Genomic DNA, 13,146 nt, shown 5'->3' with positions numbered 1-13,146 from the left:
ATTCTGAAAAGGAGCCTAGAACAGTGTCCTAAGAGCCACCATCATTTACAAATATTTACTTGAAAAGAATCCTATTTAGGGGAGCTTCTAACACATTGAATAACAGTATAATGCATGCATTAATTCATTTAAATGCATTTACCGCCTTTGACTACTTCTTCTCCCTGGCAAGTAAAAATTCATCCCCAAGTACACCAGTGAACAAATGAGACATAGTGGAAGGCAGATTTGGTTTGATTTGTCCGTTGGTCCTAGCTGCTAGCAGTTCATTAAACATTCTACACCCCAGGGAGATAGCTAATCTCTAGTTGCCAGAGGATGTATACTTGATGCTGGTCAAGGTAGTAACTGCACTAACCTGCATTTTGCTACTTTCAGGAGTACCAACCTCTTGGTGGAGACCTAGCCCCTTCTTGCAGTGCTTGGAAACCTAAATTTGATTGCTCATTAACTACAGATTACCTACTTGCTCTTATTCAAGTGTTTAATCACTAGAGATAGCTAGCTACTCTGAATATCAAAAAACCAGTTGTGGGGTGCCTGGGTGGCTCAGTCAGTTAAGCGTCTGCCTTTGGCCCAGGTCATGATTCCAGGGTCCTGGGATCGAGCCCCACATCAGGCTCCCTGCTCGGCAAGAAGCCCTGCTACTCCCTCTCCCTCTGCCTCTCCCCCTACTTGTGCTCTCTCTCTGTGTCAAATAAATAGATAAAATCTTAAAAAAAAAAAAACAAAAAACCAAACCAGTTGTCTTTGGGAGGGAAAAGCAGACTCCCCGCTAAGCAGAGGGCTCCATGTGGGGCTTAATTCCAGGACCCTGAGACCATGACCTGAGCCAAAGGCAGACACTTAATGGACTGAGCCACCCAGGTGCCTCTCAAAAAACGACTTCTGACCATTGACTTTGTATTCTTCAAGTGAGAGTATGTTAAATATTACTAGAATTGGGCGCAGAAGTAGACTCTCTGAGCGGTGTTTATTCACATAACAAATGTGTGAATGTGCCTGTAACATGCCAAGAGAACTTGAAACTAGAAGAACTATGATCATGTTCTTTATTTTTTAATTCATGACCATCAGTCCCTGGACATTCCTCCCTACCACCAAGCCATTTGCTAACGGTAATAATTACTGTCTTCCTCAGAGGGTTGAAATGAGAATCAAAGGAGATAATCTATGTGCAAGTGCTTTATAAACTATCAAGTGCCAAACACATATGAGGGATTATAATAGGAGGAAACGTGCCTTCCAAAATTAATCATTTAGAAAATGCTATGTTACTGGTTTCCATGTTCAAATTATGACAAATTCTTGTAGCCACAATGAAGCAAGGAATTGAAATCTGGGGGAAGAAACTAATAATTCAGCATTTTTAGTTCATGTGGGAATACTAATTCTACAACCCATACAGGAATATGCAGCATTTTAGGAGTTTATATTTAAAGTTTTTGTAACAGTGAATTGCCTAGAGATTCAACTATTCCTGGGGATTTTCTTATGATTCTGAACATCACCCAGTGCTCTGCTCCTCTCCTCATTCAACCTCCAGGAAACTTCCAGCTATCCTTTCCACTCTTAGGAAAACTAACGGGGAGTGTGACTTAAAATGGGTTCAGATTGCATCGGCATGATAAACCATGTCTATCTTATTCACGATGCGAATCCCTAAACATTTCCAGCCTATTCGGTGGAGTTCAACACAGTGGAACAGTACGAGGCAGGCAGGTGATGGTGATTTCTCGGTTCCCGATCCCTTTTCGGAGAAGGCGCCATCAGCTAGCTTCTCGGATCCCGGAGAAAGCAAGAAAGTCTGGAGGTTGGGTTGGGGGAGGAAGAAGCGGGCGACCAAACCCCTCCCCACCTCCCGGGAACACACGGGCGGGGCTGGTCGGGGGTCGGCGCTCCTCCCCGGGGCGGGGCTCGCGGCGGCTCCCTGCGTCCCGCAGCGCGCCCTGGGCTGCCGAGCGGGCTTGCGCGGCGGGCGGCGGGCGGCGGGCAGTGGGCGCGATGTATCTCCGCAGGGCGGTCTCCAAGACGCTGGCGCTGCCTCTGAGGGCGCCCTTCGGCCCCGCGCCGCTCCGGAAGGACGGTGAGTGCCGCGCCGGCCCGGGCGTCCAAGCCTGAAGAGGACAGGCGCCAGCGCGCGGATTTGCCGGCGCCCGGGTAGCCGCCGGCACCCTGGGGGCCAAACCCGGCCCGAGCTGCAGAAGCCTGGGATTGAGGATAGGGGGAGAAATGAAGGAAAGTCGCGGGGAAGACGCCCCGAAGTTCTTGAAGACTTAGGAAGTAGGGAACTTTTCCAGCGCGGCTTCCTGGGTTCGAATCTTGATCTTGGGCAAGTGATTTCACCTGCTTCCTCATCTCTAAAATGGGGACAGTAATGGTTGTGAGTTTTAAATGAGTTAATATGCAGTTAAAAGCGCTTAGAAAAGTGCCTGGCTAACGTCCGCGTAGCTTAAAGTCCTTCTATTAGTATTGGTACCTGTGCGCTCTCCAACTTCGCGAGGAAGCAGAGGAACGAGTGGCACGATGGAGCTAGGCAGGGCGCGGGAGGGATTGCGGGCCCATTAAATGTTGGGTAAATACTCCTGAGTAAATAAACTCAAGGCTTGTCCGGGGCTCGGCAGCCAGAGCTCCGTGAGCCTTCGAATCGCTTTCCCTGGGTCTGCGCAGAAACCTGGAGCTATCCCAAGCTGTTCGGCTCAGCCGTCCCAGTATCTGTCACCTTTAGATTTGGGGATGCAGGGGAAGAGGTATAGTATTCAGAAATTTCCTAAAGGGGAAGTTGCAGTGCAAGCTGGAAGCTTCTTAACTAAAATTGGAGAAACGGGAAAGCGCCCACTCTAGCGCCTGGAACTTTGTCGGGGCTTAATAAGTGTGAGCATGCGTGTTTTTCCTCCCTGCGGCCAGCGGCCCCCGGGCCCGCTTTGCGCTCCCGCGCAGTTCGGCGGCAGCCCGCACCTTCCTAGACCTCCTCCGTCTCCCGTCTTTTCCGTCCCGCTTAGCCCAGCGGCTCTTAGACAACCTCTTGCGAAGTTCTTAGTTCTCCCTGCACTTCGCCTCACTTTCTAAGGCTTGTGAGGTACTTTAGCCCAGAGCGTGCATTCAAGCCGTGAGAGACACTCTCCTGCGGAAAAGTCCATGGGCCATTTTTTTTTCACTTTGATTAGCCCTGTGGTGGTGATGGTGGTGGTGGGAGGGAAGGAAGGTCTGTCCCGCTAGCTTTGTTTTTCTCTTAAAATGCTGGTAGGAAGTAGTTGCCTCACAAGTAACAGAATAAGGCATTTTTTCGTTTTCCTTGATCTTTATACTGAGTGAGAGCAGTTTTTTTCACTGACTAAATAGAAGCCATTAATTTTAAACATCTGAAGATAACGAGGCCGTTGTGATTGGGGGTGGGGAGGGGAGAAAGATGAGCCCCCTGACCGTGGCCTTCTGCGTTATCGCCCGCAGGCCCCACGGTCTTCAGGCACAAACACACACGCCTTTTGTAGCGACGCGTTTCAGATAATTTCTTCCCCAACTTGGGCTAAGGGAAGAGTAGGTTAAAAATTCTAAATCGGCAGTTAGCAATACTGGCTGTAGCAACAATTTTCATCTAATTACTTTTTTCGTAGCACTGATTCGTTTATGTATTTTAAGAACTATTACTGACTGGGAATCTGGTTTCAGTCATGGACATTAATTGACCTTTTTTATTGGTACTTTCTGTTTTGATGAAAAATAAAACTTTCAGTTTTATTGAAGGGTAAAATTTTAGCTGCGCCTCATCAAATTGTCTTCTCTGGCTTTTGCTTTTAAAAATGTAACTTTTTAATGAGTAATTGGGTTTGTAATAGATCATTGGAAGGAACGCACAAAGACAAAATAGAAGTCACCTGTAATCCTACCACTCAGGGAATACCCCCATTTACGTTTTAGTATATATAATGTTCCAGACCTTTTGTTCCTCTTGCATTTTATTCTTATGCACATTGCTTCCACAAACTGAGATAGTTCTGTATAGATTATTCTATAACTTTGCATTTAGTATATTGTAAATATTTTCTCACGTAAATAATATTCTCCTGCAAAACTTCTATTTCACATTGTATGGATATGCTCAAATTCAATTAATCTTTATTAAATATTTCCCATTTCATTGCTCTTTTAAATAACTGCATAATTGTATTTGTGTTTAAGTCTTACATCTCTGATGATTTTCTTTATTCCTTCCTATTTAAAATAATCTTTTTGATATTTATGTCTGGTTGACAACTACAGAAGCTACATATTCCCTGTTTCGTAACAGATGTATTTTCAAACCAACAAAAGCCCCACTACAGGTCAAAGCCATACCCTCTTACCATAGCCTCTTTGGGTACATTTGTGGGGAAAAAATATTTTTTTCCAAGAGATGGTCATTTATATCCAAACTAAAAACAGATACAGGAAATCTTCCCAGTATTGCTACTACAAAGATTTGTAATCAGTGCAAATGTCTTAAGATTTGCCCTCTGCAAATCAAAATTTCTTAGTCCTTGCATCCATCCTCTGTGTCAGACCACATCCAATTACTTGGCACTTTTCCAGCTCTTCTGCTTTTGCACATGCTGTGCCTTCTGCCTCCGGTTCAGTTTTCTCTTCCCTTATTTATCTGACAATCTCCTCTACTTTCCTTCAAAACCCAGGTCATGTCTCTCCAGTTGTGACAGGTCCCTTGAGCCAACTAGCTGAGGTTTTTCACTGAATTTTCTTGCTGTTATTGCAACTTCTACTTGCTTCTGTACCAGCATTTGTCACACTGCATTGCAGTTATTTGTCTACAATTATTTGTCTGTACCTTTGTTCCCTCCTTCTACATGGTGAGCTACTTGAGGCTAGGGACCTTGTATGTCTTGTTCACAGTTCTATCCTTAATGATTCTAACAAGGCCAAACACAGAGTAGGTGCTCAACATTTATTTATTCATTCAACAAATGTCTCTACTTTTTTATCTTTAAAATAAAGAATTTGAGCTATGTGAACTTTAAGCTCTTTCTAGCTGTGAGTCTATTATAAAAAATTTCAATTCCAGGGCATATGGTTTTATATATTTAGATGTAATAATACAGTACACTTACCTATTTCTATTAGTTTGTACAGAATTGTACTTCCATTTCAAACATGACCATGTTGTAATATTTTGTCTTAAACAAGCTTGTATCTGCCCATCTTTAAAGGCTTTTGTTAGAAAAATTAAGATTTCTGCCTACATAGACATTTGTATTATAGATTTATCAAAATGTGTTGGATTTCAGCATGTTTTATTTAACATGTAAGTTTTAAGTACAAATATATTTAATTCAATTTTTGGAAAAATAATCTTTTCCCCTGAATCCTGTGGTGGAGTACATACAGCAAATGGATTTCTTTTGTGTTTCGTTTGACTGTCAAAATTGTTCAGTGCTTTTGTCATTGCTCCTTACCCACGCCCGCACTCTTTCCAAGAAAAGCATGATGCTAACTAAGCACGAAGGTGACAGGTTTCATAAGTACTTTCAAATGAGATTGGGAAAATGTCAAATGGAATTATTATCCTACCTTGTGATACTGTATTCCCTTAAGCTAAAATCACTTGTTGTTAATAGATTCTAAGTTCACCGAAGGGGAAAATTTTTTTAAGATATAATTATTTTAAATAGTTTTGCTTAATATCATGAAACTGTGTTTCAACTTGTTTTCCTAGCATCTCTTCGCTGGATGTCGTCTAACAAATTGCCTGGATCATCTGGATCAAATATGATCTATTATCTGGTTGTAGGTGTCACAGTCAGTGCTGGTGGATATTATGTAAGTGTTTAAGTAACCATAATGTTTAGGAATTCATATATTTTACAACCTATGGTAAAACTCAAAGCATTGTCAAGGTCAGGACATGGGATTAATTAAATATACAAGATTATGAAGATTTTTTTTTAGGTGTGAAATCAACATTTCTTACACAACATACACTGCCAAGTACGGGTGACTTCTAGTAAAAATGATGTCATTAGGGGCGCCTGGGTGGCTCACTTGGTTTAGTGACTGCCTTCGGCTCAGGTCATGATCCTGGAGTCCCGGGAGTTCCCTGTTCTGCGGGGAGTCTGCTTCTCCCTCTGACCCTTCCCCTTCTTGTGCGCTCCCGCTCTCTCTCTCTCATTCTCTCTCTCAAATGAATAAAATCTTTTTAAAAACTGATGTTATTATAAATACTAATAATAGTTGACATTCCAGTGTTTCTCATATGACAGACTCACGGCTCATTTAATAATTACAGTAATTCTATAAGTAGGTACTATTATTAACATTTAACAAGAACTGTTTTGAAAGATTAACTTAAATTAATAGACTGTTTATTTTTTAAAGATTCAATTTGTTTATTTGACAGAGAGAGACACAGCCAGAGAGGGAACACAAGCAGGGCGAGTGGGAGAGGGAGAAGCAGGCTTCCTACTGAACAGGGAGCCCGATGTGGGGCTCGATCCCAGGACCTGGGATCATGACCTGAGCCGAAGGCAGACGCTTAACCGACTGAGCAACCATGCGCCCAATAGGCTATGTTTTTAGAGCATTTTAGGTTTACAGAAAAATCTGCAGAAAGTACAGAGTTCTCATACCTCCTCTCAACACTCCCTCCATCAACGGTCTCACATTAGTGTGGCACATTTGTTACAACTGGTGAGTCAATATCAATACATTATAACTAAAGTCCATAGTGTACATTAGGGCTCACTCATGGTGTTGTACATTTTATAGGTTTGGACAAATATATAATGATATATCCATTATAGTAACAAACAGAATAGTTTCAGTGCCCTAAAAATTCCCTGTGTTCCACCTAGTCATTCTTTTCCTCCCTGAATCTTTTTACTGTCTCCATAGTTTTTATTAGTTTTATATATCTTTATATACCTTCATTATTTTAAAAAGGTAATATATTAAAAAAAAAACTCAAAATAGACATATGCAAAATTAAAAGAATGTTTTACCCACTCCTCCTAGGTAATCACTATAAAATGAAGCTTTTGATATTATGATTTTGGAGCTAAAATGAGATATTTTTGCATTAAATAAGTAATAATAAGGCTATCAAATCATTCCCCATTTTTTTAAAGATTTTATTTATTTTTTATTAGAGAGTGAGCGAGAGAGAAACAGCATGAGAGGGGAGAGGGTCAGAGGGAGAAGCAGGCTCCTCGCTGAGCCGGGAGCCCGATGCAGGACTAGATCCTAGGACTCCGGGATCATGACCTGAGCGAAGGCAGTCGCCAAACCAACTGGGCCCCCCAGGCTCCCCGAATCATTCCCCATTTTGTCATAAACTTTCTAAATCAAAATTTAATCTTCAGTGTGAGTAAAAGTAAAATAAATATAAATTCTTTGGAAACCCTAAGAGTACACAAGAGTCACTACATTTTGGTTTGACCCTACAGAAATATGCATAATGGGACTTTTAGGCATAACTAGGAGCAGTTTGTATGTAGACGGTCAAACCAAAATAACTTATTCTAATCTTCAGAATTTTGAAAGCCTCAAGAAATCAGGAAACTTCAAATAGGTCACTTATATTATTGTCCTCCACTGATCTATCAGCTTTTACTCATACCCAGATTCCTTTCTTTCTACCATCTTTCTACTGCTTAATGTTGAATTCACTGCCCAGGGCTACTATTGTTGGATATAGGCCCTTGGAGAAACAAGAGATTGGGCTGGGCCATGTGATTATGTGGGGAGCTGGAAGATGGAATTTCATCTGGAACTCACTATACCCATAATTATGTTTATTAGTGCCAGACATGAACCTCTCCAGCTCGCTAAATCTTTCTTTGCAAAAGCAATCATAAACTGGACGGTTATAAACTGGCTTCTCATTCGAGCCCTTTCTGGCCTTTTTCTCTCACAGGGGAGTGGAAGTTGGACAAGGCAATGAGCTCCAAGTCCCTTTCCACCTCTAAGAATGTGTGGTTTTACTCTTGAATGTTGGAAGCCTTAATTCCCAAGAATCTTAGGCTCTTGTCAGGAGGAAATACAGAATGTGAGGCACTTGAAAACCTGTATTCTAGTCCCCCCTCCCCTTCTCCCATACTTTTAAATAAGTTCTCTACTAGATTTATCTGAATTGAATCCACAGATGCTCACTAGCCAGTTTTTCATTTCCAAGTAAAATCTTCTACTACGAGGGCCTCGTAGAATCTGAGAGAGGCCCAGGTCACGTCAGTTTTTTGAGGGTCTGAGGTATTTGTGGGATATTTTAAACGCTTACATGTAATAAGTAATATCATTCAGAAATAACTTCCAAAGTCTAGATTCGAGGCTTTCCAAAGGCCTCTTCTGACAGGTCTTTTTTCTACTGTGTTTGACCTCATTAGATTTGGAAAAGCTAGATTCTCTCGGCCACACATGAGTATGAATTATTCTAATATCATCATCTCTTCAATCCTACCTAAACTAGTCTTTTTTCCCACCTTGTGTTTTAGCCCCTTGAACAAAAAAAAAAAAAAGTAATGTTCCTTGGGATGTCGCTGCTGGGATGGCCATTTCAGGAATGTGAACCTCTGCACAAGCTCAGCTTTCGTGTACTGAGAGTGGAGGGTGTCGACCCAGCATAGTGGTTTAAGCTATCAGGAGCTCCCACCCTACTAGGAAAGTAGTCCCTGCTCTTATTCAGAAGTGGTAACTGTCATTCCTGCTGATCCTGTTTGTTCTGCAGGTTTCAAACCCAGATGATTCAAGTCTGAATTCACCAAACTCTGCGGGATTTGTTAGGGCCACTTCAGTATCCTCTCCACCCCTGAGGTTATAGATTTTCTGTGTTCACAGTCTAATTTTAACATTCTATAAAATGGTTTGTAATTTGCAAAGTATAATTTTTAATAAGATGCTTGGTTTTTGATAATTAAAAATTTAGAGAATACTATATATAAATATACAAATTTTAAAAATCTGTAATCCTGTTACTAAGTGATAAATCCCTAACAACATTTTTTTTAAGCTGAGATAATATAAACAATATTATCTAACTAGGGAGATTTTCATTTTTAAAAGATCATTGGCTAAAAACACAGGCCAGAGATGAGTACTTGAATATGAAATGAAAGGAAGCCTGCACATCAGATCTGTGATTGAGATAGCTTTATTCCTGATTCTGTTCCTGAAATAACCGATGGTCAGGTCACAGTGCTGCTTTTAAGGAATAACTCTAGCTTACATAGGAATCTTCTTTAGGGTCTACAAATATGCCATTTTGAAAGATTTTTTCCAAACTTTTTATTATGAGATGACTGAGTTTCACATGCAGTTATAAGAGCTAATACAGAGAGATCTCATATAGTCTTCACCTCATTTCCTCCAGTGATTAACATCTTTTATAGGGATAATCCAGTATCACAACCAGGAAACGAACATTGATAAAATCCATTGTCCTTATTCAGATTTCACCACATTTACTTGCACTTTTGTGTGTGTGTGTGTGTGTGTGTGTGTGTGTGTGTGTGTGTGTATTTAGTTCTGGGCAGTTCTGTCATGTGTAGATTCATGTATTCACCACCACTGTCAAGATACAGGATCCCTTGTGTAGCCCTTTATAATTGCACTCAGTCTCGTTTGCCACTCTCCTCACTTCTTCCCAGCCCTGGCAACCAGGAATCTGTTCTCTAGTTCTGTAACTTTCCATTTCAAGAATGTTACATAAATGGAATTATAAGGTATATAATATTTTGAGACTGGCTTTTTTCACCCAGCATAATTACGTGGAGATTCATCCAAATGGTTATACCTGTATTGATAGTTTGTTCCTTTTTAATCCTGAGTAGCATTCTATGTTATGGATGTAGCACAGTTTGCTTAACCATTCATCTGTTGTAAGACCCCCAGCCTGATTCCAGCTTTTGGCTATTACAAATAAAGCAACCATGAACATTTGTGTACAGGATTTTGTGTGCACATAAGTTCCCATTTCCCTGGGATAAATGCCAGAGGATATCTGCAAATGCCTGTCAGAATATTTTGAGTCTAGCATAATTTGTTTTTCTTCTTTGTCTTCATCTTTGTATCTACTGTGTGTTTTCTGTTATCTTTGACTCCTGTTAGAGCATTAGTTTCTTTTCTTTTTAAAGTGTTCCACTTAATAGCAAAAGTTTCCAAAGGGGAAACAAAAGAGTAGGTGGGGTACATTGGTTTCTCTTCTTTGAATTGTATATACCTTTGAACTTGGCATGATGAATTTTAGAGCTCAAGAAATAAACTTAAGCACACATTTACTTTCAGACTTACAAGACAGTCACATCAGAGCAAGCCAAACACACGGAACATATAACAAATTTGAAAGAAAAAACCAAAACAGAGTTACATCCACTTCAAGGTAAAGTGAATTTATTATTTTTTTCTCTTAAGACATTGATTTCCATGATCTTAGTCTAGCAATGAACACTATTTGCTTTTGGCTTCTTTACTAACTTGACAGAATGGCTCTGGGCAGGAGTTCATTCAGAAAGGGAAAGCCCAACCAAAACCTAAAGAATATTGTTATATGTTTTGGATGAGTGCATTAGATAAATGAAACGTTTTACATTTGTATTGCTGACCAGTGGCTTTGAATTCTTTGTGTGGTAATATTACTTTTCCCCTACTCAGGCTTCCATTCAGGCAAGCATAATTTTAGTATCTGTCTCTCTCAGCAGCTTCACCTCTCATTTCCCTCATTATTTTTTTTTAAATCATAAAACTAATTTTTGTTTCAGTTTTGGCTAAGATCGCCAGTGTGTCTTTGCCCAAAGTACAGTTGACATTAGTACAATCAGTCATGTTTATTAAGTCCCTCAGTTGATCTGATTGATAAAATGGCAACTCCTAGAACAGAAACTTTACATTTTCACCCTAATACGTATTTCTTGCCTTGAACTGCTTGCTTTAAATACTTTTTTCCATCTCAATTATAATGCCATTATTATCAATTACTATGATCACTATTTAGGGACAGATAATAGCTACTTATGAACCAATTTTAACCTTTTAGTCATGACAACAGTAAGAAATGGAATATCTTCAATAAACATTACTGAATATAATCATGAGAAGGCTGACTGTAATAATAATGAAATATAGCATTTCTAATATATATATATATACACACACACACACACACATACACAGAGAGAGAGAGAGAGAGGGAGAAAGAGAAAGAGAGGGGACAGCAGAGGGAGAGAGAGAATCCCAAGTGGACTCCCCACTAAGCCTGGAGCTTGCCGAGGGGCTCTATCTCACAACCCTGAGATCATGACCTGAGCCGAAATCAAGAGTCAGGTGCTTAACCTACTGAGTCACACAGGTGCCCCGCACTTTTGGTTTTAAATCCCTTATCATACACATGATTTTAATCAATCCTCACAATAGCTCTTTGAAGCAGATATTATCGATATCCCCATTTTACAGATGATAAAACTGAGGTTGAGAGAATATTTGTGATTGCTCAGTCATCAACTAGTAAGTTGGCTGCTCTTCCAGGCTATTTCACATGAAAGGTTGGCTGTTTATTTTCATGTTCTTTGTATTTAAATCAATAATATTTGTAATTTTTTAAAAAGATTTTATTTATTTATTTTGACAGAGAGACAGCAAGAGAGGGAACACAAGCAGGGGGAGTGGGAGATGGAGAAGCAGGCTTCCCACCGAGCAGGGAGCCCGATGCGAGGCTCGATCCCTGGGATCATGACCTGAGCCGAAGGCAGACGCTTACCGACTGAGCCACCCAGGCACCCCTGTAATTTTTTTCCTAAGTTTAACAGGTTCAAAAAGGCTTATGAAAAAGCAGATCCCCATTTTCCCTCCCCAAAGGCAATCAGTAATACCAGCTTCTTTGTATCCTCCTAGAGAGCCTTACAAATAAAAACTATCTAGGTATGTCCTACCTCCTTTGGTCCTAGCACAAATAGTACCATACGGTATACATTGCTCTTTTCCTTGCTTTTTTTCACTTAACAGGCTACCTTGAAGACCATTTCATATCAGTCCTTATAGCTTTGTCTCGTTTTTACAAATGACTGCGCAGACTTCCACTGTATTCCCATGCTCTTTAAATTAACCCTTTGCTTAATGGACTAAATCTTAAAGGTAAAAAAGAGAAGGTGGCGGGAGCTGAGAAAGCAAGTTCAGAAGTGTGTGAAGTATCTTTCGTGGAAGTTCCGGAGGTAGATGCGGAATATAGTCCAGATGCTACAGTTGCAGCCAGAGAGGAGGCTTCAGCCTGTCCTGGGGATACGGAGGCCGCTCCGGCAGAGACCGACGCGGTCAGTACTGAAGCGGGGCCAGAGGCGACCGCCGCAGCGCTGGGCGCAACCGCACAAGGCAGCGCTGAAATGCCCTCGGAGGCTCAGAATGCAGCTTTGGATGAAACTGTTGCCGGAAATGATGATAAAGGGACTACAGAGAAGGAAAGTTCTGGTGAAAGTGCTGAACGAGAAGAAAAGAATCGCCCCGTTGAATCAGAATCCTCTGCTGGGGTTGATTTACAGGAGGAAGCCAGCGTTGGTTCCGACGCCGCCCTGGCTCAAGGCTAATCTCCCGCTGATGGACACTTGAGCAAAAAAAATGCCATCGAGTGTCCGATAGGTGCTTTCGTAGTTTCAGTCATCGTAGTTTTAGAATAGGCTTCTTTGCTAGAAAACTTGAATGTGCCTTGAAGATTTTTGGTATCTACTGATAGATTTGGGGATTGAGAGACTTGAGATTTTACGTGTCTGAATAGTTTCCTGCTCTCTGAGATCCGAATACGACATTGCAGTAAAAAACTTACCGAGTTCCATCTTTGCATTTAAGTTTCATATCATAGGAAGTGAGCTATCTCTACAATCTGCATTCACTTTAATTTTTGCTATACCTGATTCTTTATGTTAATCTAGGTTCTTGAGTTTTGATTTGAACTCATTAAAATAAAATTGGAAAATCTTTAGTGCTTCTGTTTTTATTCACTAATATTTATATGTATAAATAATCTATAATAAAGATCATGTATAATAAAATATATGTTATAGTATCGATTGTAGATTAATATACAGCATCGCGTGAACAATCAAAGAAAACATCTATGGACAACTCTGCATATAGCAATGTACATTACATCTCTGTTCTCCTGTCTATATTGCATGGGGGACT

The 13,146-nt window shown here is 40.6% G+C and overlaps 1 protein-coding gene across 1 annotated transcript; it reads left to right on the top strand.

Annotated features, from left to right (window-relative positions):
- The first annotated feature begins 1,942 nt into the window (after positions 1-1,942).
- On the top strand, positions 1,943-12,943 carry MGARP (mitochondria localized glutamic acid rich protein). Its single transcript, XM_025873987.2, has 4 exons — positions 1,943-2,086; positions 5,705-5,808; positions 10,264-10,357; positions 12,106-12,943. The coding sequence occupies exons 1-4, from the start codon at positions 2,005-2,007 to the stop codon at positions 12,549-12,551; spliced, it is 726 nt and encodes a 241-aa protein (XP_025729772.1). The 5' UTR covers positions 1,943-2,004; the 3' UTR covers positions 12,552-12,943.
- The last annotated feature ends 203 nt before the right edge of the window (positions 12,944-13,146 follow it).

Source organism: Callorhinus ursinus, unplaced genomic scaffold, assembly GCF_003265705.2.
Source record: "Callorhinus ursinus isolate GAN/ISIS: 27379988/994484 unplaced genomic scaffold, GSC_fseal_2.0 scaffold4, whole genome shotgun sequence".
In the NCBI taxonomy this organism is placed as follows: Eukaryota; Metazoa; Chordata; class Mammalia; order Carnivora; family Otariidae; genus Callorhinus; species Callorhinus ursinus.
Note: the sequence above shows the minus strand (reverse complement) of the source record. Positions and strands in the feature narration are given on the sequence as shown.

Excerpts from the sequence above, each read along its gene's own strand:
- MGARP (XM_025873987.2), top strand. The coding sequence starts at position 2,005 with ATGTATCTCCGCAGGGCGGTCTCCAAGACGCTGGCGCTGCCTCTGAGG. Across the intron at positions 2,087-5,704 it reads CGCGCCGCTCCGGAAGGACG|CATCTCTTCGCTGGATGTCG; the intron begins GTGAGTGCCGCG and ends TTGTTTTCCTAG. Across the intron at positions 10,358-12,105 it reads AGAGTTACATCCACTTCAAG|GTAAAAAAGAGAAGGTGGCG; the intron begins GTAAAGTGAATT and ends TAAATCTTAAAG.